A 25,678-nucleotide genomic window follows, 5' to 3' on the forward strand; every position below is an offset into this window, starting at 1 on the left:
AGGATCATAAGATCCACATTCCCGGGTCTCCAGCATGCAAAAACCTGGGAAGAAAACCGGCAATACAGTACAGTCTGTCTGGAGTCGACCATCCGTGCGCCTAGCTGACCGAGGCCAGCTCGCCAGTCGATTTAGTCTTTTACTCCTGCTCCCCGCCTGCTCGTCTGGCGTGACCAGTCTCGCTCGGGATGTCTCCAGGTCTCCCACAGCGAGAGACTGACTGGACGTCACCCGCTCCCGGCCTGTCAGCGGCTGTGCTGCTTCTGAACGGCCTTTAATGGACTAATTAAAACCCATAACATCACAGCTTCATAGTGAGCACTGGCTAATTGAAGCCTGAGCCATTAGAAACCACGAATTTATAGTTACTGTATATGATCAATTATCAACATCAATTAGATGAAACCTCTTCTTCTTCTTCTTTTTCACAGCCTTAGTCCCAGACTGTCCTGGGGTCAGCTGCTTTGGTTGCTCTTCTCCACTTGTCTCTGTCGAGCACATCTTCCTCACTCACTTCACATACCTCCATATCTTTTCTCACACAATCTATCCATCTCTTTCTAGGCCTGCCTCTTCCTCTGTTACCTTCCACCTCAAATTCCATTACCCTCTTTGTTACTTCCTCAACGTCCCTCCTCATGATATGTCCATACCACCGTAACCTCGCCTCTCGCATCTTCTCAACCACATCCACCACCCTACATCGTCTACGGATTTCTTCATTTCTGATCTTATCCTTCATCGAAATCTGCAGAATCCATCTCAACATCCTCATTTCAGTTCTTCCCATCAAGTTCTCTTCCCTCTTTCCAACTGCCAGTTCTATATATATATATAGAACTGGCATATATATATCTACATATACCATGCAGGGTGGAATTGGGGCCACAATGTTTCTTTTTTTGTGTGCAGAACTCTCAAGTGTACGAAGTGTGGAATTGAACTACAATATTAACACGCAGGGCCGGTGGAAAAAAAAATGACCGCAAGACCCTTCTCCTCCTGCTCTTCATGAAGCAGCCCGAGCTGCGGGGCTTGTGGGCCGCGGTCGCCATGGAAACCGACGCGCACTTGTTTGCGGAAATCGGATGTGACGTCGGTGCTGCTGGCTGGGATGGAAGTTTTGAACCGTTTGGAGCCGTGAGGAGCTGCAAATCTGTGCGGCTGTCAAAGTTCTTGCAAGTGATATTGAGTTGTCTTTTTTTATTTACACTCCTCGCCGGGTTCAGTGAAATTCACTAAGAGGTGAAGATGCTTTATTTTGTTATGTACACGACAGAATGTAGCTTCTCAGTTTGCTGTTTTTTTATGTTTTCGGGTCCTGTTTTCGTCGGGCAGAAACGATAGTGTGGTCGAGTTTAGCTCATGAATAACCTTATATCGACTGTGTTTGTGGTCTTTGCGGTAGTCCTCGTTAGTTCTAGCTTTAATTTACTTGCCAGACTAAAATTATTTTTTATTTTATACTCATTTAATTGCGTCCTTCTAAAGTTAGCTTCTTTCAATGCTAAGAATATTCTGTCTAATTCAGCTCTTACTTCTTCTTTTAGGCAGGACGCATCCTTTTTTGCTTTTATTGTATTGTGTTGAATAGAAAACGCGAAATGCCGTCCAAGTACTGCAGCTTTTCGCCCTCTCTGTGTTTAAAGGAAGTTGTCCATCACGCAGTGAACTACTCCAGCATGAAGCGGTTGAGATTAATGGCGGTCAGGTCGTTCGTATGGAGTTTGACATCTTCCCGAAACGCTCTGTGTCTCACTCTTTCTCTCAGATAAAGGATGCAGGTTACGGATTAGAAACATTTTGGTTAAGATGTTTATCATATTAGAAAATCAAATGGGGTGTGTTTTATAACGGTATTATTTTATTTCGTTGGCTTTACTGGCATACCCTGTAAATCTGGTGAATCTGAGTCAGAGCAGTGAGGGCTTTTGGGTGAAGGCACACTGAGAAGACCGGCCTGGTACATCCCTGGGGTTGAGGGTGTGTCCCGTACTGACAGGCTGAAAGAATTGAGCTGTTTTACTCTTGAACAGAAGAGCAGAGGGAAGGTATTGAGGTTCCTCAAGGTTAGTAGCAAAGTGAAGTCTGCGGACTCCTTCAGGAATCCACAGAGGAGACGAGTGGGCACGCCGTGGAAGAGCCTGAAACTGTGAGAACAGGACGCAGTTCTTCACTCTCAGGGTCGTGGGGGTCTGGAACCAGCTGGCCAGGCATGCTGTTGAACCTGACACCCTGGTTTCTTTCAGGGTTTCTTTCCTTTCTTTTCTATAGTGAGCTGCGTCGCTGTGGGTTGGTTGTGAAGGAGCAAGTGGTGGTTAATTCCAATCTGAGAAGCAGAAAGAAGTAACATGTTCCAGCAGGGAATCCATCTTTCAGATGGTGTAAAATATTGTCTCCCATTCGCAACAGGTTACTCCTGGCTGCTTCACAGAATTGTCTAACAGTTAATTATCTAATACCCTGGTGATACCTTTAATAATAGCAGGAAACAACACAGTACTTTGCACAGGCACCACATTAGCAGTACAGTTGCATCCCGTGCAGTGTATGGGGTGGATTAATTTTCCTCAAATTTAATTGTATGCTTTTGCAATGCAGGATTATGTGTGCATAATAGGCATACTGTCAATGATATGCTTTTCATGCGTTTGGTTATGTGAATACAAATCTCTGTTTTATGGCAGTTTGTCAGAGGGACAGGCCGTAATGAGTAGCCAAGAGGACACGTGGGAGAAACTGGACTCGGAATTTGATCACTACTTGGTGGACATGAAGCCTTATGTCCTGAAACTACCTCACACATCAGGTAAAAAAAAATGTCACTGGTATCAGCTGTAACCTCCTGTACTGCCATGTTTTGCTGAATTCATTATGTTCTGCAATGCCCCAAAATATTTTGTCCCTGTTTATAATAATATTATTCAGCCATTCGGTTTGGAGTGTTTATAAATGATAAGATAAGATCACTTTATTGGCCACATACAATTTCTTGCTCTCCATGAGACACACAGGCACACAGACGGGGAGAGAGAAGCTTGGGGTCAGAGCGCAGGGTCAGCCATTTATACGGCGCCCCTGGAGCAGCTGGGGTGAAGGGCCTTGCTCAGGGGCCCAACGGAGTAGGGTTCCTCTGCCGGCGGCTGGATTTCAACCTGCACCCTTCTAGCCACAGAGCCACTGCCCCGCCCCACACTCATGTGTAACCAATGAGTGTGGTAACCCGTGTTCTACCTGTTTTCTCTTTTGTCGCTCTGTTCCCGTCTTGTAATCCTTCCTCGCCCAGAGCGACAGCGCTGCGCTCTGTGGATCAAGAAGCTGTGCGACCCGTCTGGTTCCGGCGCAGGCATCATGGGCCGGAAGAATCGCAACTTGTACGCCCGGCTGTTGCTGCACATGCTGCGGAGGGGGGTCCTGGAGGGGCCGTTCACCCACAGACCAGAGCCCGGGAGCCTGAAGACACTGCCCACGTACATGGTAGGCACAGACAGCAGTGCTGCACCAACACGAGCCGGACAGGAGAGTTTTTCCTGTCCCTGAAAGTCATAGTAATATATCTGTTTTAGAAATATGGTTTTGTAAAATCCATTTATCATGCGCTATATCTTTAGATGTTTTTAATTTATATGTTTGTATGTTGTTGGCTCTGTCCTTCTAATGGACTACAGATGCAAATTAGATTTTACCTAACTCTGGTGTTGCACGAGAGCTGTGGGCTGTCACTGTTCAATAAACTAAACTAAATATCGCTCTACAACTCACAACTGGCTGCCCACTAGAGCTCGGCAGGTGTGAGCCTGGCCGGTACCTGGATGGGAGACCTCCTGGGGAAAAACTAAGGCTGCTGTGTTAGTGGGACCAGTAGGGGGTGCTCACCCTGCAGTCTTTGGTCCTAATGCCCCATATAGTGATGAGGACACAATGTAAAAATGGCTCCTTCCTTTATATGAGATGTAAAACTAATGTCCTGACCCTGCATGGTCATTAAAAATCCCAGGGCCTTTTTCAAAATGAGTAGGGGTGATATCTGGGTGTCCTGGCCTCCTGATAATCCCATCCATAAACTGGCTTCATCACTCGCTCTCCTCCCCACAGAGCTGGTGTGGTGAGCGTACTGGCACACTCTGGCTACATCATCCAGGTGGGATCAACCCACTGGTGGTGGTGGAGGAGAGTCCCCGTTACCCATAAAGCGTTTGGAGTTTAGTGTCTAGAAAAGCAATTTTTTTTTGTTGTTGTTATTATTATCATTCTATATAGTACACAGTGGTTTATACTTGTAGGACATTTATTTTTCTTTCTTTTGCAGTAACGTGGACTAGCCACCAGGTGTCAGTGTTCCTCCACCCATGAGGCCCAGTGGCCTCTGTAATAAGAACTTGAAAAAGGTTACAAGTGAAGGGAGACTGTTCAGCCCCTTCAGCCTTTTTGGTAGTTAGTAGCTAATTGATCCCAGGATCTCATCCAGTTGTTTCTTGAAAGAAGCCAGGGTATCGGCTTCAACAGCATGGTAGTGTAGCCTGTTCCAAACTCCCACAACCCAAAATGATCTTCTTTTGTTCCCATCCTGTGGTTTTCTGACATTCATCAGTTCACTAAAGCGTAATTAGAAAGGTTAGATCATTTTGAAAGTACACAGAATTCCTCACCCATCCCCCCCCACCCCTCCCCATCTGATGTATCACAAGAATTTTAACAGCTAACAAATGTAGTGTTTATTTTTTTTTACGGTTGAGTTTGTTTCTTTGTTTGAAGTCGATCTATTTTGATGAGCCGCTGTGTGGGAGGCCGCTGGAGCAGGGATCTGTGAGACTTCCTGACTGGGTGACTGGGGAGCTGGGCCCCAACGAGGAACTGTGGTCCTCGCCCCCCCGGGAAAGACTTCTGTCTCCTGCATCTGCCCCACGTGCGCACAGGTACCCGGGCTCTCCTTTCGGCACTCTCCTGCGTCAGACTGCAGTGCGGATTCGGGGGCTTAGATGAGTCGCTTTTACACTCCGGTGCATTCCACGTTTTCCAAGCTGCGGGCTCTACAGGCGATATCGGATCCGAGCCCTCATTCTTGTGGAGAGGTGCGTGGAGATGGGGATCGCAGGCTCAGATGTATTCGGTACGGTTTTTAAGCTCGTAAAACCTGGAATGGATTGCTCCGCTGTGCAGCGGGAGTCTGGGAGGCGGCTTGAGTTGTGCTTCTGAGCTGTGCGCTCAGAGCTGTCCCCCTGTCCCCTGGCCAGCCTGTCTCTGCAGCCTCACAGGAGCAGTGTTTCTGTCTTTTGTCTGTCAAAAAAAATCATTTGGAAAGGGTGCTGGGCATAGACCATTGTGAAGCTTTTTTTCTCAGTTGTGATTTTTTGTTTGTTTGGGCAATTTACTTTTCAAAATGTTATTTCTTGAAGACCATGCACTCTCCTACTTATCTGTGCTATATGCCTCCCTTGCTGTATCCATCCATTTTTCCACCACCAGAATATTTGTTTTTTTTTCTCATGATTGTTTATTTAGAATGCTGCTTTGATTAAACATCTTAATTACAGCTTCTTATAAAACATGCAATTGTGCACTATTAGATAGACTACCCCTCTCAGGGATGCTTGCCTTTGACAGTGCAGCGTTTATGGGCTTTAATGATGTGCTTGCTGTAATGGATTTGGGTTTCATAGTAATTAGTGAGGAATGGGAGTCAAAGCTCAGCAGACGTATATCAGGATTAGCATTATAAAGAGAACCTTAGAATCAAGAGAACAGAATGCTAAATATTCATATGGGCATTTTGAAGAAACAAATGGTTCTTTAATGCATTATTAAATTCTCCTTTCATCTGTTCATGTGATCTATCGCTGTCTGTTGTCCGTGGCACACACTAAAGGATATGCCATCTCAGCATGAGTGAAGAATCTTGCTTTTCGTCTGTACCTTTTATTTTCCAACATAAACTCAAAAATTAAGTCTTCCACACCATCTGGAGTTAGAGATCAACTGATTGGCCCCAGGGTGGAGCTTGTGTTGCCTGTTGATAGAGGCCCTCGGAGATAGGGAGTTTTATTTTTTATTTTTAAAGAATCATATACTGTTTTGTTTTGTTTTTTTAAAGTGTGAACAATAAAAATTCAAAAATAAATCTCCAATCTATCCCAAAGGCAGCCTCCTAAAACAAAATTATATATAATTAATTACAACAACATCAAAAAGGGCATAATTTCAAAACTTCCTTTGAAGTCGGAATCCGAAGCAGCAGGGCTGTGAAAAGTGACAAGTGTCTCCATCCCTCATGTTTACTGAGTGGATGATAAGGAATTAGGCAGGACTAGGGGGAGATGCAGCTGAAGAGGGACCTCTCTTAATTACCAGGTTTTAGCAGGATTGCGTTCTTTAGACAGAAGGCAAGTAGGAGCATTCTCTGAAGTCGCAGAAAATCCTATTAAGCTGTCTGTGATGGGTGTTACTAAACTGCAACAAGTACGTCAATTCTCCTCCTCGCATTAATGGCGCAGATAATCAACTCTTGAGGGGAGCTCTTAAGAGGCGAGAACTATTCTGTAACAAATTGTGTGTCAAGAATTTATTAATCGTATTTCAGCATCGGTGTGTGCATGAACGCCCTTCTTGGTAAGAGTTTCAGATCCATTTCTTTGCCCTTGAGTGAGCAGTTATATTTTTTGAAAGTGTTACTTTGTTTTTAGTTCTTTTGTTTCTTTGCGTAAGAGAATTTCATTAAACCAACTTTATTTTTTCCATCTACATAACATCAAGACATTTCAGCTCGCAAACGCTCGTTAATACTGGTGTGTAATGGAATGCAAATCTGTCCACTGACTTCCCTGAGCTTTGTTTATGGGTTGTACTGGGTGATTGGATGACAACAGGACATTACAGTGTGTTCTCCTGTTCTTCTTTAATTGTAAGAGAACTGATTTCCAGTGACAATTGGCAGACCCCGGCTGCCTTTATTTCATCAATCTGTGTAAAGTCAATTCTTTGCTCAAAGGTACATCTTGTGCAATCTCGCCTGGGAACCGAACCTGTGACTCTCTGGTATGATGTCCTGAGCTCTAGTCGGTGCTCCACACTGCAGCCTCAAGACTGCCTGAGAGCATGACTTTTTCTCACTCATTTCTTTTGGTGATGAAGACTCAGCACTGGGTATGATGGGACCTCTGGCTGTACACACCTTCCTGAATTCTAAAGTCTTTCCCCCAACAGCTCCCTGGCACGTCTGAGCTGCAAGGCTTATCTTTCATGTATAGTCTTTGCAATAAACCTTTAAAGCTTCCAGATCACAGGCAACAATCTGAAAAGAGAAAATTAAGACCTTTTGTTTTGTGTCGATGAGATTTCGATGAGATTAAAACAAAGAAACGTCTTGGCTTAGCTTGCCATTCTTTGGTCTGATCTTTGTCCTTTGCTGTCTGTCCGATGCCAAGGACTTGCATTTCCATAGCCATGATTCTTCTGAGTCATGAAAACATGCTTTAATTCTCTCTGGAGAGGAACCACTTTAAAGATGTAGTGTCCAGAGGGAAAACGCAAGATCGTTATTGAATTGAGTAGGTCAGAGTAAGAGGAGGCACTATTATTTTGCTCATTATGCCTGCTATGCAGTCTTGTATGACTTTGTATGGTCACATTGTGTCTCTGGTTTGTTGAAATTTTGGACATTCATGCCTCCTCGACCAAATCGACTTGTTCATGAGCTTGAAAGTTCTTGCTACGCCTTAGGCAAGCCCAAGTACTGGGTGAGGGAAGCAGACAAGTTTTCCTGTTTCTGCTTCCTGTATTTAAAAAAAGAAACTTATTTTAGAAGTGGTTTTGTTAAATCCAAATGAGATTTACTCGTTAGGTTAAAACTGCCTTTCTGGTTAAAGCATCGTTCTCGTGGTCCCTGAATAATGATGATGTGAAGGGGTCCAGTGATTACTGTAAGAATGGTGCAGCTGGTAACAAGCCCCTTTGCCATGTGCATGCCAGCCCGCCCAGCTTATGGCAGGCTTAAGAGCTCCCTGGTGATAGCTGAGGTGCTGGAGGGTGTGTGGCCTTTATTGGACGACTCCAACTGTCCAAGAATTAGTGTATCTGTGAACAGCCAGGCAACTGAGGTCGTGTTTTGTGGTGAAAAGCAGTGGCAAGCTGGAAAAAAAGAAGTGGTTTAGACCTTTATCCGCTTGAACCCTCATTTCAAAGACAAAACCGTTGTGAGAGAGAGTTGAGCAAACGGTTGAAGCAGCAGGATATTGGTGTCGCCTGTCCATGTGCTCGGACACTCAGTGTCTTGCTTTCTTTGAATGTTTGAATTTAGAGATCGGCCCTTTCTTAATGAATGAAATTCCAAAGATCAGCTTACCTAGAACCTAGAGGAAAACGAAGATTAATGTGTTCTGCCTCGCGTTGATGTCTTCCCAATCATTTTTCTACACTCTCAAGGATGAAAAGAAAACTTCTGTCTTTTATGGTACTTGCCACGTATTTTTTCTGTTAAATTATTTATTATGGCATGCAACTATAGTCTATTGGCGTCTCCTAACTTTTTACAAGGTTCCTTTGATATATATTTAATCTGAAAATGATTCCTTTTTTTAAAGTAGCCTTTTCTCTCGTCATTTCAGCAGAACCTAGATTATCAAAGGGTTCCTTTTGGTGGCAAGAAATCCATTGCCAAGTTAATCTCCGTCTCAGGGAAAGTCTGAAGTGCCTGAAAGTGTCTGGCATTAGAACGGTCTGTCTTTCTGATCACATTACAAAGCCCTTGCCAGAGGAAGGTTATTGTAGAGCTTGCGCACTCATCCTGATTATTGGGAGTTAGCAAATTAATTTTGATAAGCATTCCGCGTTTTTGTTCTGTTACCATTAATAAAGTGGCTGTTCTTCAGAGGATATGGGTTGACGGCATATTTACACGCAGACCTCCTCGCTTCGCTTCAGAAGGCAAGAGTTTTCTGTCCTGCCGAGTCCACAGTCCCATCGGGGTATGCTGTTGGCATTCGGCACGCCGGCTACACTGGGGGTCGTTGTTTGGTTTTACGCCAGAAATAAGAGGTGTCATAAACAAGAAGGGGCTACTCTGCCTGCCTCTATGATTACAGTCAGTTGATTACCATCGGTTACTCCAGCTGGTTTTCGAAGGAGCCTAGGGTGACTGTTTCAAGGAGCTGGCATTTTAGTTGACCTGAACTTCTTTGTGTGACGAAATCCTTAAGTGCAATTTCCTTTATTTCCTTTTATGACTCTGTGTCACATTGCTAATTGATAACTTGCTGTGAGTACCCGAACAGACTGCAGCGGGGAGTATATTTCATTTCATTTTTTTAATGCTAAATTTTTATGTTGTATTCCTGTTAAGTTACTAGTATTGTTTTTGTTTCCCTCCAGGAAAAGTAAATTGCTTAAAGTTTGCCCCCAGGGGCAAAAATAAACGTTTCAACCAAAATTGAAACAAGAAGTCTGGTCCTTTTGATTTCAGTGTCCCACGGTGGCAGCACTCCAATTAAGATGAGAATTTTTTTGGGGCTTTCAGAAGGGGAACTTTGCTGACATAAGTATGAGGCCCTGTGAAAGCCAGCTAAGCTCTGGTGCAGTAGTGTCAAACCATAGACTGTGGGCCATCCTCAAGACTATATAGGACAAAATCTTGTTACCTTTATAACTTGTTACCTTTCAGAGAAGCTCAACCTCTGTCAGAACATTCAAGAAAGGGAACCCAGATCCTATGGAATCGCCTCACAGTGCCTGTCCTATGGAAAATAATCCTCTCCATTGCAAATGAGGGGATCATCTCATTGACCCAGCTCTTGCAACAGGCTACAGAGACAGATTTCCGTTCTTTAGTTTGTTTGGCCACAGCCATTCCAGACCTCGGTGATGATTGTTCTGCCTTTGTTAGCCTGAGCCTTGCCTCTGGACAGCCAAAGAAGCTAGAATGCTAGTTCAGGAGCCGGGGGAATGTTCTTTCCAAACACTTTCAGGTGCCACTGAAATAGTTCTGCCCAGAGCTTGTAACTTGGGACACAGCCGAAGGAGTTGTGTGAGTGTGCCACTGAGCTAGATCCACCTCTTACTTATTTGCTTTTTTGGTTGTTTTTCTGTTCTTTCTCTGACCGACTGGGATCCCATACAGCCTTAAGTCAGTTTTCTGTGACAACCCCCATCTCGTGATTGAGCTAAAACTAGAATGACAACATCTAAGAGTTTCTTGCCCTTGTGTGCTGGCTGGCTGTCGGCGGTCACACACTCTGTTCTCTGACTGGCCAGCAGGTGGTGACCTTTACCTGGCTTCCTGAGTCACTTTGCCTTCAGGGGCTTCATGGGAAAGTGCAGCAGCAGGAAGCCGATAGCGTTCTGCAAGGTTGACCCATGAGGTTGGAAGAGCTCCTGCTCCTTTGATAAAGCCTACGTGCTGACTGTAAGCTATTGCATGTTGCTTCTGGGCTCCGAGTTTAAACGCTCATCACTTCATTTTGACATATTGTTTATTGTGTTTGGCATGCACTAAGAACTGAAAGAAACGTTGCAAGAAATCGCCAGAACTGACATGCGGCGTACATTACATAGTTGCCATAATGCTGAGTCAGCGTGTACATAATTGTATTCACTGTAAAAGAATAGGGGATTTTGCTAAGGAACTTTTTTTAAAAAAGAGGTGGGTGGATAAATAGAGTTTGTGGTTTGAGTAATCATTTTAATTCCAAGTTTCTCATGTGAAAAAGGCTTTTTTTTCCCCCCATATAATGTACCACGGATTGTTTATTGTATTTTTGGATATCTCATGTGGGACAACATGGTATAATTTCTTTCAAAGATTTGCACACCTTCCTTTTTATGTAGCCTCGTCTCTGTTTCCTTTGATATTGGACACTGAAACCTCTGGACACATTTGATTTAGCTATTTTAGGCCACCTGTTGACTTAATAACAAATGAGGGTGAAATGCACCATTTTGTTCTTGCTCGAGCATGCTGACATACTTTCTGTGCCATCTGGCTAAGTTTATCATACTTTATGCAAAGCAGGTGAGCTGTTGTGGTTTCCAGTTATGTCCATTATTGTTTTGGCAAAACTGTTTATGACAGTTGGCAGAGCTGGGAGCAGGGAACATGGATACATCGGAGTGGCAACAAAGTGTATCTCTTGAGTGATTGGCAGATCAGGCAGCAGCAGGCTTACACTGGGAAGACACTGATGGTGTCAGCGTGTAGTGTGAGTTTTACGTTAGAAGTTGTATTGGAAATATAAGTTCCTAGTTCACTTCCAGGGTGATCATTCTCATTTGGTCAGAATTGAAGGCAGGGCTGCTGATGGAGTTTATATTCTGTATGTACAACAATTAAAAAAAGAGCAGTGCTTTAAGAAATACATGCTATTATCAAGCAAGACATGCTTTTCTCATTTTTAACCTTTATGAAAACTTCACAGAGCGTTTTCAAAGGAAGAAAAATGGTATGGAATTGTAAGGAGAGCGAGGTGAAATTTCCTTTCTTCAGGTAGATGCAACTTTAAACTCTTCATTGATTAAGAGGTAAAAGGATTTAGTCACGACCTTTAGATAATTCTAGCGGAAAAAGCAAAGCAATATCACAGATGTACTGTAACTGTAAAAGTGCAGCTGGTTCCACTGCACTTGGTGCATGAATGCCAAGCATAAGTTCATCCCCCACACACAACCCTTTCCCTATTTAGGTGACAGTCATTTAGCTCAGGATTATTTAAATCGGTTAAAACCAGAATTAAGTGCATGTAATTAACACAATTGAATGTTCGTAATTAGGTAGTGAAACAAATTAGCTGTGCCTGTCGAACACGAAGTACAAACAGTTTCAGTGTCTGAAGTATGTGCCTGACTGCTCCAGGATTTTTCTTTCTGTGCGTTTGGCAGCTTCTGTCAGCCTGTCATACACAGGATTAACTTGTTCAAATTTAAACAGTGAGGTTGAGAGAACTGGGCGCTTTCATTGTATCTCAACCCCCCAAGAAAACCCTGGCTGTAGACCACAGACTGTACGTGTACAAGGCGAAGTGTAAACACTTTAAAAAGCAACCAGTAAATTGCACAAATTTTTTCACAGCAAAGTTCCTGCAGCCATGTTAAACAACCATAACCTAATTCCTTATTCTCTGATCTCAAATCTTAACCATGCCCAGCTGAAATAAGCAGGGTTAGCTACTCTTCTTCACAAGTATAAGAATTAGCTTCATAAGGCAAAAGCTTACCCATTTAACACTTTTAACATTCAGTCAGTGTCGGTTTTTATTTCTCCCAGGCATAATTCGTTACCTTGTATAACACATCTGAACTGTGAAATAGCTTAGTTGTAAAAATATATTGCATACCTAGAGAGAGAGATTCACATATAATTCAGCTTAAATATAATATGCTTTAGAGAGCACGTGTAATTAGTAACTTGTGTAATTTGTCAGTAGAAAATAATTTGAGAATTCCTTCCGGTTCGGTGTAGAATGGAAAATTAAATATTAGTGAGCTGGCCCCTCCAGTTGTGTTAAAAACCTGTGATCTAGTCAGTCTGTTTTGGCGTTGGTGTTTAACCAAAACTTTTGTCCAACCATATGTATCTTTTGTTCTTTCTTCTTTTGTGCAACTTGCAGCCTCTGTGCGATGGTTACTCTCTTAAACTGATTGGTATCTGCACCCCTATGCTGTAGACATCTTAAATGGAATTCCTGAAATGCTGATGGCTGCTATTTTCCACACTGGTTTCAGGAGAAGACACACGTACAGTGAAAAGTTAACATCGCAAGCCCGCTCCAGCGTTCTGACGGGAAGATCAGACGAAGAAAACCATGTGGCTTTTCAAACCGTAAGCACATCATCTTTTTTTTTTCCTGCCCCTGTCTGTTTCAATAGGGATGCACCCCTTTTTTTGGAAGGAGGCAGAATTAAGTAACCGCTACCCAAAATAATATAATAAACTTTATTTTATATAGCACCTTTAAAGGTGGCTTCTCAAAGCGCTTTACAGAATGACAACAATAAATAAAAAGAATACACAAGATAAAACACAATTACAATACACAGAGGAGATCGTGGACAGTGGTACTAAGTATTGTAGGAGCAGAGGGGTAAAGAATGGAACCAGTTAAGTAAAGGCTCTTCTAAAGAAGAAGGTTTTGAGTCTGGATTTTGAAGGAATGTGTCAATGCTTTTATCATGGTGGCAACATGCCAGCTCTCTTGAAATGTCACCGCTGTCCCCCAGGATCTGGAGATCGTATGCAGGGTAATTGCTTACTTACACTTACTGGAATCATTACTTATATACAGTTACAGGTGTCTGCAGCCACGCTAGAGCTGAGATGAAATCACGTGGCGCCGGGGCTAAAGTCTGTCTTTTTCTGGTATCGTGCAGTGCAATCAGCAGAAATTTAGCGGGTGATGGCTCTTGTCTTCTTCAACCTTTTCACTGGAGGAGACTAACCTTCATGGGACTGTTACTGGGCAGCGGAGCACATTTAGCAACAGACTGCTCCAGCTACGGTGTTCAAGGGAACGTTTCCGCAGGTCTTTCCTCCCGGCGGCTGTCAGGGTGTATAACGCTGCCCTAGGCTAGGACTGTTAGCCCTTCATTTGCTCCTCTATGGACAGCATGTTTACTCCATTGTACTTTTTGGACAATCAGTCTGTATAAACCTATGCACATTTTGCACATATTTTATTGTTTTTACAGCGACTATGATCAGCACATTTTGGACACACCTATGTATTTATTTATTTTTATTTATTTTGTTGTCTTTTGTTTTATAACTATTCTGATGTCTGTTTTGGTTGTTTTGGGCTGGACTGCTATAACACATCAATTTCCCTACGGGATTAATAAAGTATTATCTATCTATCTAACCTTGGGAGGGCCGGGCTCTTGTTCCATCATTCTCTCGTCCCTCGGCTGTTTTGCAGACAGAAAGGAATTTCCTCAAAGTGCAGGCACTAGTAGGATAGACCGTGACATGAAAACAATTCTGGGTTATTTTTCCGTTTCGAAGGTATTTTCATTTTGCTTTATTTTGCAATCTGTTCAGAGTAGACCTGGGTGTCAGCACCAGGACCACCAGTTGTAAAGGGATACCGGTGACTGGCATTTGGAGTCCTCCAATAATGGCCTTTTTTGACAAAGGTTCCTATTGTGTGACTTGCTAAACCTTTGCGTATTTTGCTTTAATTTGAGAAGTCAGAACTGAATCCAGAAGAAAAAAAATATATCTTGGATAAACATTTTTCTGGAAATGTTTAAATTATAAGAATGTGTTTAATAGCATCTGGCTGAGAAACAGAGGGCTCCTAAACAGCCTGTTACATGAAGTCAAAACAGCAAAGGGAGAGAGAATATGGCTCCTCTACTGGAATTTGCTTTTTCAGAATCTGTTAAATGGGAGAGAATACATGAACACGTTCTGGTGCTCTGTGGCAGTATTTAAAGACATTTGAATGTAGATGGTTCCTGGAGTCTGAAAATGTGTCACATTAAATGCTTTCAGGGAACAGCGGGTTGGTGTTTAAACAACTTTCACCGAGTTCAGATGAGAAAAGTCTCTGAGCCATCTTTGAGAAATAAATACGATGATTGTTGTTCCCAGTAGCTTTTCAAAGTTATGGCATTAAGTTGCTGTTGTGACTATTATTCTAACATAATGGAACTCAAATGAAAATACACTGTATGTATAATACATATGTTCATTTACCCACATATGGTATATATTAAGGTAATTATATCAAAGTGTTCATTTAAAAAAATCTCGTTGATGTCTGTGTTAAATGCCATCAATGAATGCGTTTTATTTCCAGCTCCATGGGGATGTTAGGTGCTGTTTGTTTCTCTTCCCAGCCTTCAGATGGGCTGCCAGCTCGGTGACCTGCGTGCTGCACCAGTTTCTGTGCTGGGGAAGTACAGTTCATGCGTTCCACTTCCGCTTGTTAGTCGAATGCATTGCGTTGAAGATCAAAGCCCAACAGCCTAAACACTGCTAATTGTGTGAGTGACGAGTCATGCACTCAGACAGTAATTAAAGCTGTTTTCTTTGTTGGTCTTTTTTTTCCAGGACGATCGACACAGGAAGCCTGTGACCTCTTCCGATGACAGTGACCTTGAAGCACGTCTGAACAGCTGGAATCTTGGGGTATGCTTGGAATTTTTCTGCTTCTTTTTTTCCCCAGAATCATTTCCCTTTAATTACTTCTTTGGACAACATTATATAGCGCAGGAATTTTGTGACATAAAGGCTTCTTTGGAACTCCTCCAAACATCACACAAGCTTCAAAATTAGGAGGCTCACCCAAAGGCAGAATGGTCTTTAGCCTGTGCTCTATTTGAGCACAGAACAGGATACACTTTTTGTTTTTCTTGTTACCACCTTGATTTAAAAACTGTGTTTTGATGATAAGAGGTAAATGTAATTCCTGAATAGAAAACCTTCCTTTAGTTATTGGTGATTGGAAGAATGTTTTAATGCACTCAATACAGTAATTAAGTTGGCAAAAAATAAGAGTACATATTGTCTTTCAGCAGTGTAATGCCTTGAAGTAGATCAGGCTGTACTTCTTGGACACAAAATTATTTATACTTAAAAGACACCAGCATGGTTTCTGGGACAAAGGAAAAACTTTGATTCTGATAACATCGGTGCAGTTGGTGGGGACAAACTTATGTAAACTTAATGTTTCAGCATTTCTCAGTTTGGGCTGTCTAATTCTTATCTATGTCTTGAGTGTTTTGGGCTGAAGTTGTTGAAAAACCCAGTCCTGATTTTATTTTTTTCTCCCTCTCTACCACCTGTGCCCTCGTTGTACATTCAGGGAAAATGTGCCTAGGAATCTGACGTGAACACAAAGCGTTGTACTTGTTCGGCTTTTTGTACGGTCTCCGAGTCCTGAGTGACATGTCACTGCAGGCATCCCCAACATGTGGCTTGCAAACAGGATAAAGTAAAAACCGCAAACTGGAACCCCCTTCATTTAAACTGAGAATAGTGTCAGAATTTTTTTTTAGCAATTAAGGTTCTCATTTTCTTAGAAGTATAGCAGTATTGCATTTTAAAAATAGAAGGCACAGTTCAACATGTTCTCCTCGTTTTGATACTTGGTGTTAATGAGCCTCTGCTCTTCCTCACTGGGGCTTGTTTGCGCAGTGGGGCCATGTGGGAGCCATTCAGATGTTGTGTGTTCGGGCTAACTGAGAATAACAAGGTGTCTCCTGAAGACAGCGAGTTGGTGGCTTGGTGCAGTGGTTGGTAATAAAGTACCTTCTCAGACACGGATCTTCTCGGATATAATTGCCATCATTGCGTTCCAGAAACGGGTAGCTGTAAAGTAAATGAGTTTCTGGGTGTCAGCTTGACTTAGACATGGCTGCTTTGTGTGGAACCCAAGGGGTTGTGTAAACACGCTCTTAATGAGAGGTCCGTCTGAGGCGTTACTGGGTGGGCCTCTACTTGCAAGCAACTGAGTCAGAACCACGCTTTGAGTCTCTGGCCCCACAAGGTATCCGAGTCTGGCTTGGGACAAAAGCAGGCCGGAAGGGTTTTCTGACTTAAATCCCTACAGTTTCACCCCAGTCCAGGGAGGAGATACCAGTGACATTGATGAACTGGGAGCACAGGCCCAAGATGCTGACAAAGTAGCGCAAGCTCTCTTAACTCCTTCGGGAGTGTACGGGCAGGGCTGGAGTCAAGTGTACCCAAGGCAAAAGAGTACTCAGCTCGTGATTCACCATGGTCTTACACTGTCGCAAACGCACTAGTTAGGCTTGCTCAGTTTGCCCTTTTCACATAAAAGCAACTCCAGTAAACCGAGCTGACCACGCCAAGCCAGCATCTGCTCTGTGTAAAAACAGCAGTGGACTTTCCCAGTCAAGTCCAGACACTGCTGCTCCCTATAACTACATACCGAGACTAATGATCTCTTAGGAAAATAAGGGGCATATTAAAATTAGAGTGATGTAGAAATCTGTATTAATAAAATATGGCACTGTTACATTTGCCAGATTGGAGCAGTTTCAGTTAATATCCTTGAAAACCGTCTGTTGTTGTTGTTTTTGAAAGCATGTCTATAAATGGTGTTTGTGTGGCTAGCTCTAAGTCGCCCGCTCACTTCTGTCTGCAATAGTCTTGTTTTGGCTTCGATCTTCTTTTCTTGTCATCATCCAGCAAGAGATTTATAGGGTGGCGTGGTATGTACTTGAGCTCTGCGGCCCCAGACCAGTACTGTGAGGAATGTGTGCGTTTCAGTAAATATTATGTGCGCTCTATGACTTCATTGGATCCTAATCCATTTCCACCAGCACATGCATGTGTAACAGATTGGCCTGAAGACCGGGCTTTCTGGATGGGAGCCTTCCTATGTTCAAACAGTGCACTTGGCCCTTGCCGGATTGGTGAGGAGACCTGATTTCAGCCTTTCCCCAGAAAGTACCGAAGGCTCCATAAGAACATACCCGATCAGCCAGTGTGATGTGATTTTCAAAATAAAGAATGGATCTTCCTTCTTCTAGCAGGCTACAGACAAGAACACGGCATACAAGCCTTACCATTAAGTGAAGTCAAGGCCAGACTGGCCAAGTGCAGAATTAGGCTTGTTCCAGAGAGCACAACTTCCCCGGATGGGATCCGGACCCATTGTAGAATCACTCTATCAATGCCGACACCCATACAGCTGGGTGGGTGGACTGGAGAGGACAGGGTACCTTTTCATTTAAGAGCATCAGTCCTTAACAACTTCTCTGTGCTTCCCCACCTAGCTCAAAAGTACCCATAAACCACTTTCTTGCATTTCCCTGCTTTCTTAATCTATAACATCCCCTTGCAAGTGCCATTTCCATTCTTTACTAAAACCAGACCATTATTATTATTCTGGCTTGGAGGATGATGCCCTGTTCTCTCACATTCCCTGTAAAATACAATGGAGATCTTATCGGAGCCTTTGTGCAATGAGGTGTTTGTGGTACATAGCTGTGGTTTAGGAGCCTTCATTAAATTTCAAGCATGTGGTTGAAGAGATGTCTATATATAACTCACTTAGCCGTTTCATTTTTTCTGTTTTGAAAAGTTGAAAAGGTCAGGCCTTGTCTCTCGGAGTGCTATCTGTTTTCTCATCTGAGAAGAGTGCCCTGTTGCAGCTTCACCCCTGTAGAGGGTTTTCTGAGACTTTCCTTCTTGCAGAACTTAAGCATAGAAATAAACATTTTTTCTGTGAGGCAGGTTTTTAGGCTACTGTTTTTGCTGCCTTGTATGTTGCTCTCTGTCTTCCTGTAAGATACACTGACAAATCTTCTAATGCGTCTGTGCAGATAATAGTGACAAGTAACATGTCTTTGATTGAGATAAGCGTATCAAAATAGTGGCGGGGTGCCATTTGTTCCAAGATGGCTTATCTCTTTCTTTCTGTGCCTTGTTTGAATGTTTTTTTTCTTTTGATGTCAAATTTATCCCTTTTCTCTACATGTACGTGTGTTTTTGTTGATCATTTCCGTAGTTCATTTGTAGGTCTGTGTGTAAGAATAGCCTCGGAGTGGCCTGTTGTGTTTGCATGCATCTTTCTCACGCGGCATCGGGTAGCTTTTGGCTAGAGACCTGGTGACAGGTCGCACTTGTGCGCAGCTTTCTTCCCGACACGCACCCTTGAAAGCGCCCCTCTTCGCTTCAGCCCGCAGGTTCTTCCTACAACCAAATCCACTCTCCAGACATTCAACATTTTCCTTCCACAAATGATTAGGTTGACTCCCAGAAAAAATTACCTTGCGATCTGGAAGGCAAGGAACCTAGTGTCCAGTTAGCAAAGAGGAAAATCTGTGTGGTATTGGTATAGTGTAGTTCTTCCTTGATTTGACCCTGTTCTTTGCTTTGCTATCGTTTTGTACTGCTTGTATCTCCGCACATCTTCTGACTTCATCATGTTTCGAAATGCTTTCATGGTGCTCTTGCACTTGACTCCACTACCCAGGGTATTCCTGCAAAGAGCTTTTGTAGGCTCCTGACACATTGGGATGTTTACTGCCTTTTGTCTTTGGCACTGCACTCTGTTCTTGGATATGTCATTAACGTGCAGTTTTAATAGAAAAGACTGGGACAAAGTTGTTTAATGGAGTGGCTTATTGGGAGGGCCTTGAAATAGTCCCAGCTTTCATGTAATCTTTGGTTCAGATGACTGTAGCTTGGTATTTTTTCTTGACAAAAATAATTTTTATAGGCCTACCTTCATTCTTAACCAAAACAGCAGCTATTAAAGACTGTGCTTGGCAACAGGGTGGGTGGAGATATATAGATCTGTAAGACCTACAGAATGCGTGTTTTTTTTTATCCGCCTGTAAAACAGCTGCTATGGTGATTTCTCATTGCCGCTGGATGATTCACATTAGATTATACTTTTATTTGTTTCCGAATTGTCCAAAATGACTCTACACCCCCCCCCCACACACACACACCCTTTGCTCCCTCTTGATGACTTGTTAATTTTGAATATTTTCTTTCAAGTGTGGTTATGGTTATTTCAAAATCTGGCTTTGTAGCGGTAACTCAGGCTTTTCTGCGTGGGTTTAGAGAGGATGCATGAAGTTTTGCAGCCGAACAACTTGAAAGGAGTTAAAAAACATGTTAAAGCTTCAACTGTTTACCGTGTAATAAAAGCGCATGTTATTTGTTGTCAGCTACAAAGTGGAATCATTCTACTTCAAAGGACATCTGGTTAGTGTTACGCAGCCACCAGATACATGGTAAATGTTGCCAAGCATTATGAAATATTTACAGAAACAGACGCAAGAGTATAAGACATATTACTAGTTTAAAGGAAATGTGATGGATTTCTGGAACTGGGCACCATTACCATTAAACCTGCTTTAAAGAAAAAGTTAAATTGTCTTTAATTGTTATAAATCAATAAACTGATTCGGGCTGCAAGGCCAGCTTCCTCTAGGAGGAACCACTTTTGTACTGGGTGTGACAGTCAACAACTTTTTCGCTTTTGTAAAATGCCATTTGCATCCACTAAACTGGAGTGTTACCCATTGCCAGGAGGTGGCATGCAGGTGACCGTTCCTTCCTGGGTCTCGTGTACTCATGAGCTTTCACGTGCGTTCTGGTTTCCTTCCAGCTTCCTACGCAGCTAAAGCTCGGCTACTGTAACTTGTCTCCCAGGTGTTTAGACCCCATGAGGATGGAGCTTGGTTCCCCTTCCTCATTGCTCACCCCCGAGCAGCGAGGTTTTGCTGCCTGTCTCTCATTGGGGCCGGTTCTGTTTTTTGCGGCTCCATGCACAGAACATTCCTCTTTCTTATACATTTAGAATCGCCAACAACTTTTTTTCTTACATACCCCATTTTTGAAATAGCCAGTAATCGGTTATTTTTACGTCTCGACTCATAGCTTCAAGATCCGAACGATCTTGCGGGGGGCAGAATGAGGTCCTGCGACCCGCCGTGAAACCACCTGTCTTCTTGCGTGTTAAAGGCAGCAAAGTGCCTCATTCACGGGATTTGTGCAGATCACTGCTGATTGGGGAAAGAGATGTCGCAGAGCTCTGGACACCGACTTTTGCCTGATCCTGGGCAGCGCTCAACCAAGTGTGCTCCATCCCTGGGATAATCCCATTCGCCTACTCATGTGATCCAGCCTCACACCCGTGATCCTAAAGCTCAACCTGAGCTCTGGTGAGTGTCTTTACCGGTTGGGAGCCCCCGGGGGGGTCTCAGCACTTGTTTTGACCACTTTGGCTCTGATGCCAGGCTTTGAACAGGTCTCGGGATCCATGCCCAATAAATATTTCCCCATCCCAGAGCTGAATCTTGAGCACGTACTCAGATGGATTGGAAGGAGAGACCTTTAGCCCACTTCGGCAGGCCTGCTGTAGCGGTGCGTGGGTAATGGGAACCAGACGTGTCCATGTATACCAATATGTCACTTTCACAATCCTGGATGCCACAGGGAATATGCTTTGTTTTCTCTCACAAAAGCACTAATTATTTGTTATTTCCGTGAGCCGCGCTAATGCATTGAAGTCCCATCTGGTCCACATCTTAACTGGTACAGAGCGCTGGGTTCAGTACCAAATACACGTACTGTATTTTAAACAAATAAGGCAAAAACAAAGCAGAAAACAATAGCGTCATGTGGGTTTTGTTTAAAAACACAGCTGGGCTGTTTGAAAAGGATTAGATTGCCGCTACAGTTAAGGATATTTTTTGCGCATGTCTGTGTGTGTTTTATTTGTCCTGGATTTGTAGTTTGTATTATTTCAGCATCTTTTGTGTGCCTGTGCAGGCACGTGCAGCCTGATCCCTGGAACCACAGAATCATTTGGTCATTTTTCCATGCCGAGGGGACTAGTCTCTTCAGGGCAGCTGTTAAAACGCAGCAAGTCCTATAAAATGCAACAGTTCCAAAAACACAATACGCACACAGTGCATCAAAAGTCTTTTGTGTGTGCCCGTGCCGTGTTTGTATTGTGTTCTGCATCTGGTTTGATTTCCCAACAAGAACAGAATTCAGGTTTCCCTTCAAGGTTGGGAGCACATGGATCAAAGTCCTTGAACAGCACCACATGGTGGAAAAGAACCATACATAGCGCAGGTGCCGAAACAATTAATGGAAAGGAAAATTTAAACTCAAAACTAGTCTTTGTGATTGGGTTAAATTGAGGGTCAGTGAGTGTGCAGCTTGTCTCTGAAGCGAAAGAATCGCTCTTGAATGTGAGTAATCATTCTGATTTAGATTTAGTATTACTTAGCTTTCTTCAGCACTACGTGTGCATAAGAAATCTGAAGCGGTGTAAGTGCTTCAACTGAGGCAGGATGTTGCGTGTGTGTGGTTGTGTGAATATGCATGTTGACCCGCTTTGCCCAGAAATGGGCTCCCATTATTTTCACATTACTGGTTGTGTTGACTACAGACCGACACAAAAAGTGGAAGTGGGCTAAGAGCACACAATGCCTAGAAGTGGTCTGGGATATTCTTTAAGATAAACAGTTTAGGTAGATGAAAGACAGTGTATTTAAGCAACTCTCTTTGAAGTTGTTTGGCATTGTTTACGAGAGAGAAAAGCAGGGGGAAGCCTTGCCAGGAAAAAAAAAAGAAAAATCCATGAGGGTTTGATGCATTGTCTTGTTTTCCAGATTGAAAACCCCAGGTATTTGCGAGAGAAACCTATACCTCTGTCTCCGGTAAGTGTTAAGTTCCCTAGTGGCGCTGTCCAGGCAGACTCTAGCCCGCCTTTGATAAATATGGCAACACTGTCCCACTTGAAGCCATTTCTCCTTGAGGTGTTGCCTTTGATCACTTAACCTGATCTTTCTCCTTTGCTAGATTTCCCTCAAAGCAAGCCTGGGAAAAAATAGCACCTTCTGTGATGACCAGACATCGGTTCACACACATGAAAAAGAGGTAGGAGGAGTAATAATATAACCGCCCCTTAAACACCACAAGTGTCCAATGACGCATGAACAATCTGGACATCAGTGAAATAGGGTTGTCAAAGTTAATACTCGGCTCCATTAATATACACAAATTAAAATATACAGTGTATTGCAAAAGTATGCAGACCCTTCCAGCAGTGTTCCATTTTATGAAATTGCATAGTGATGCATACACATTTTTGTAAACTTTATATTCTATTCAGAGCATGAAGGCTCACACTGGATGCTTCTAAGGCTAGAAGCCTTCTTCTAGAAGCCTAGGGTAAGTTACAGTAAGTGTCAGTAAAAACCAAAGAGAAATTACATGTGTCGTATGCAGACCCGTGAGCTCAGTATTTGGTGGAAGCACTTTTGGCGCAGGGCTTTTTGTTTTTAATAATAATAATAATAATTGCTTACACTTATATAGCGCTTTTCTGGACACTCCACCCAAAGCGCTTTACAGGTAATGGGGCTCCCCTCCACCACCACCAATGTGCAGCCGCACCTGGATGATGCGACAGCAGCCATAGTGCGCCAGAACGCTCACCACACATCAGCTATCAGTGGGGAGAGCAGAGTAATGAAGCCAATTCATAGATGGGGATTATTAGGAGGCCATGATTGATAAGGGCCAATGGGAAATTTGGCCAGGACGTCAGGGTTACACCCCTACTCCCTGTGATTTTTAATGACCACAGAGAGTCAGGACCTCGGTTTTACGTCTCATCCGAAGGACGGCGCCTGCTTTCAGTATAGTGTCCCCATCACTATACTGGGGCATTAGTAAAGTACTCGCAGTCTAACTCTTGTGTTCCTCCCTGAGTTCTGTCTCTGAGCTCTTTCCTTCGGTAGTGGTTTGGCGCCATGGGTCTTGCCTCCAGCCTTATTCACTTTCAGCTTCAACAAAAAGGGGGTGAAAGAGCAGAGAGAAAGCCATGAATTAGTGTGACAGCAGTTATGCGGCTGCAGAATATAGAATTTGACTCTTATCTCTTCTTGCTTCAAACAGTTTGACTTCGTCCTACCCTGATGTCCGTTTATCACAAACGGAGTCACTGCATGTAAAGCAGCTGGTGTCAGCTGAGTTTTTAATTATGCCTAAATGTGTTAAAGGAAAGTAAATTTTGGTCTTTCTGATTCATCTTCATTTCTAGAAGAGATATATCAAAACCAATGCAGGCAAGGATTTTCTTAGCTTTTTTAGAGGGTACAACTGAGGGGGGGATTTTCACAGAGCTGGACATTTAGCGACATTGTCTGGTTTTCTTCAAGTACAAAGGCCTGCTATTTTTTTTTTATTGCAGCAGATAAGGCTTTCGGCTTTTGTGTTTCTGAACATGTTCCAAAAAGCCTGTGAAGCAACTTCTCAACCCGTCTTTAGGTTGCATTGTGAAATGAATAATGAAAACACTCCAACTAATTTGTCAGATTGATCCTTTGGGATCTGAATGGAATATTGCCTAGAGCTTTGCTTTAAAGATTTGTAATGAGGTTTAGCTTCTGGGTTGAAAATTCTTCTTTCCAGGGGGAAAGGTTGCAACACAGCACGCTGTCATGGGTGTTTACTTTATAGCCTGACTGGGGGAAAGGCAGTGTCTAAACTAAAGGCCTGTGGTTTGAGAGATGCGTGTTACTGGAAACGGACTGTAACAGGTGCTGGTCTGGCAAAATGGGGCAGCTCTGGAAAGAAAGGGGGCTTAGTGGAGAACCTGAAACAGGTGGCTGCTGGAAAAAGTATCCTTTTTTATGGGGGGGAAGCACTGACTTACAGTATGTGGAAGAGAAGTCACCTCATTGCTAGCCTTTAATGTGGATTTGCCCTGAATACAGCATGTGGCATTGGTCCAAGCATCTTGTTGAATTTGTGTTCAAATGCGACTAGGCTTGCCTTGGCTCTAGTACAGGGGTGTGCAGTCCTGTCTGCAGGGGGCTCCCGGTCTCTTCCCACTGCACCCTGAAGAGGTTGAATTGGCCTTGTTTAACCAGTAACTAGCTGAGCTGGAATGAAACCCCACAGACAAACTGGGCCTTCGGGACCACGACTGGACACCCCTGCTGTACTAGGTGGGCCCCTGCTCTGCAGTGAAATCTGTTAGAGTTCTTGAATGTAACCAGCAGACCCTTTAGAGCTTAATACACAAAAGTTTGTAGATTTTGGGGTTTTGTGCAGTTGGCCATAGAAACATATGCAAAGTTCCCATCAAATACCAATGCAAGCTTATATCCCATCTTCCTAGCTCATTGATCCCATCCCAATGTCATCCTGCCATTTTGGAAGAGTCCTGGGGAACACCTTTATGTAGCTTTATGGTTGGGTTAAGGTTGAGTAGCTTGTCCTCGTTTGCAGGGTGGCCCCTTCCATGCCTTAGAATCATGGTACTGGCAGCCGTGTGCTGTAGGTAGTGTGAATCTTGCTGATAATTGACCGGGTGTCTGAGGAATTCTTCTCAGTGTTGAATCCTGGGACTAGCTTTAGGACAGCAGTTGTTCTAATGTTTATTCCACCCAGTGTCTTGTCTGTTTAGGAACATACAATATAGGGAGGTGAATCAACTGGCCTGCTCTAAGGCTCATATAACATTTAATGTTCCTGCCACCACTACTAGTAGCAAGTTGCTTTTGTTTTAGACTTTTAATTTGGATTAAAAATCATTGTCTGCTCCAGCCTGTTATAGTTCCGTTTGTTTTTTTCAGTTATGATTAGCATATGTGTCGGGAAAATCCTCAGGAGCCTGTTGTGTTGCTCAGAGATGACCAGCGCAGATAAAAGCGCTGTCCTCTCACAGCAGTGCTAGAGCCGGCAGGTGAGCCCGAACTTTGCATGAGGGGCTGACTTGTGTGTACAGTGTCGTTATTGTGGTTCAGTGTTGTGTGTGGGGGGAAAAAGGGAACTGTCAATACAGTGGTTTTAAGTTTCACTTCCCACGATAGGTGAGGACGTTTGTTTTGCAGGTTTCAGTCTGGAGTTTACAGGCGGGTGGCTCGTAATGGAGCCCGCCTGGGGGACCCATTGTACAGCGCTGTGCATTGTTTGATGTGAACGAGGTCACGGCTTTGACTTCATCGCTCTGGGATGAACGTGACAACCATTTCTTTTTCCCATGAACAAGAAAGTGGAGGCTATCACTGATCAAGACAGAAGTCAAAACATTTCTCACCGCCGAGTTTATTTTTTCAGGCTTCTCCAGAGGGACTGGGTGCTGGAGCGTGTGATGTGTTTCTGATAAGGTGCAGGGGTCTGTGAGACTGTGGCTTCATACACAGGGTGCAAGAGCGCTTAGTCCCAGCTGCTTGACTGTGTTCT

The 25,678-nt window shown here is 43.4% G+C and overlaps 1 protein-coding gene across 7 annotated transcripts in view; it reads left to right on the forward strand.

Moving 5' to 3' along the window:
- The first annotated feature begins 899 nt into the window (after window positions 1-899).
- cep112 (centrosomal protein 112) overlaps window positions 900-25,678 on the forward strand; it is a 148,981-nt gene continuing 124,202 nt past the window's right edge. For 2 of the 7 annotated variants that reach the window (XM_088600159.1, XM_088600158.1), the window contains exons 1-8: window positions 900-1,245; window positions 2,688-2,809; window positions 3,287-3,477; window positions 4,756-4,916; window positions 12,706-12,802; window positions 15,035-15,112; window positions 22,093-22,140; window positions 22,283-22,360. In XM_088600159.1, coding sequence (XP_088456285.1) covers window positions 2,710-2,809; window positions 3,287-3,477; window positions 4,756-4,916; window positions 12,706-12,802; window positions 15,035-15,112; window positions 22,093-22,140; window positions 22,283-22,360 — 753 coding nt within the window. In that variant the 5' untranslated portion in view covers window positions 900-1,245; window positions 2,688-2,709. The remainder of the gene's footprint in view (window positions 1,246-2,687; window positions 2,810-3,286; window positions 3,478-4,755; window positions 4,917-12,705; window positions 12,803-15,034; window positions 15,113-22,092; window positions 22,141-22,282; window positions 22,361-25,678) is intronic. The other 5 variants (XM_088600157.1, XM_088600153.1, XM_088600152.1 and 2 more) reach the window with 4 other exon arrangements.

This window comes from Lepisosteus platostomus, chromosome 11 (genome assembly GCF_059453375.1).
Source record: "Lepisosteus platostomus isolate fLepPlt1 chromosome 11, fLepPlt1.hap1, whole genome shotgun sequence".
Taxonomy (NCBI): Eukaryota; Metazoa; Chordata; class Actinopteri; order Semionotiformes; family Lepisosteidae; genus Lepisosteus; species Lepisosteus platostomus.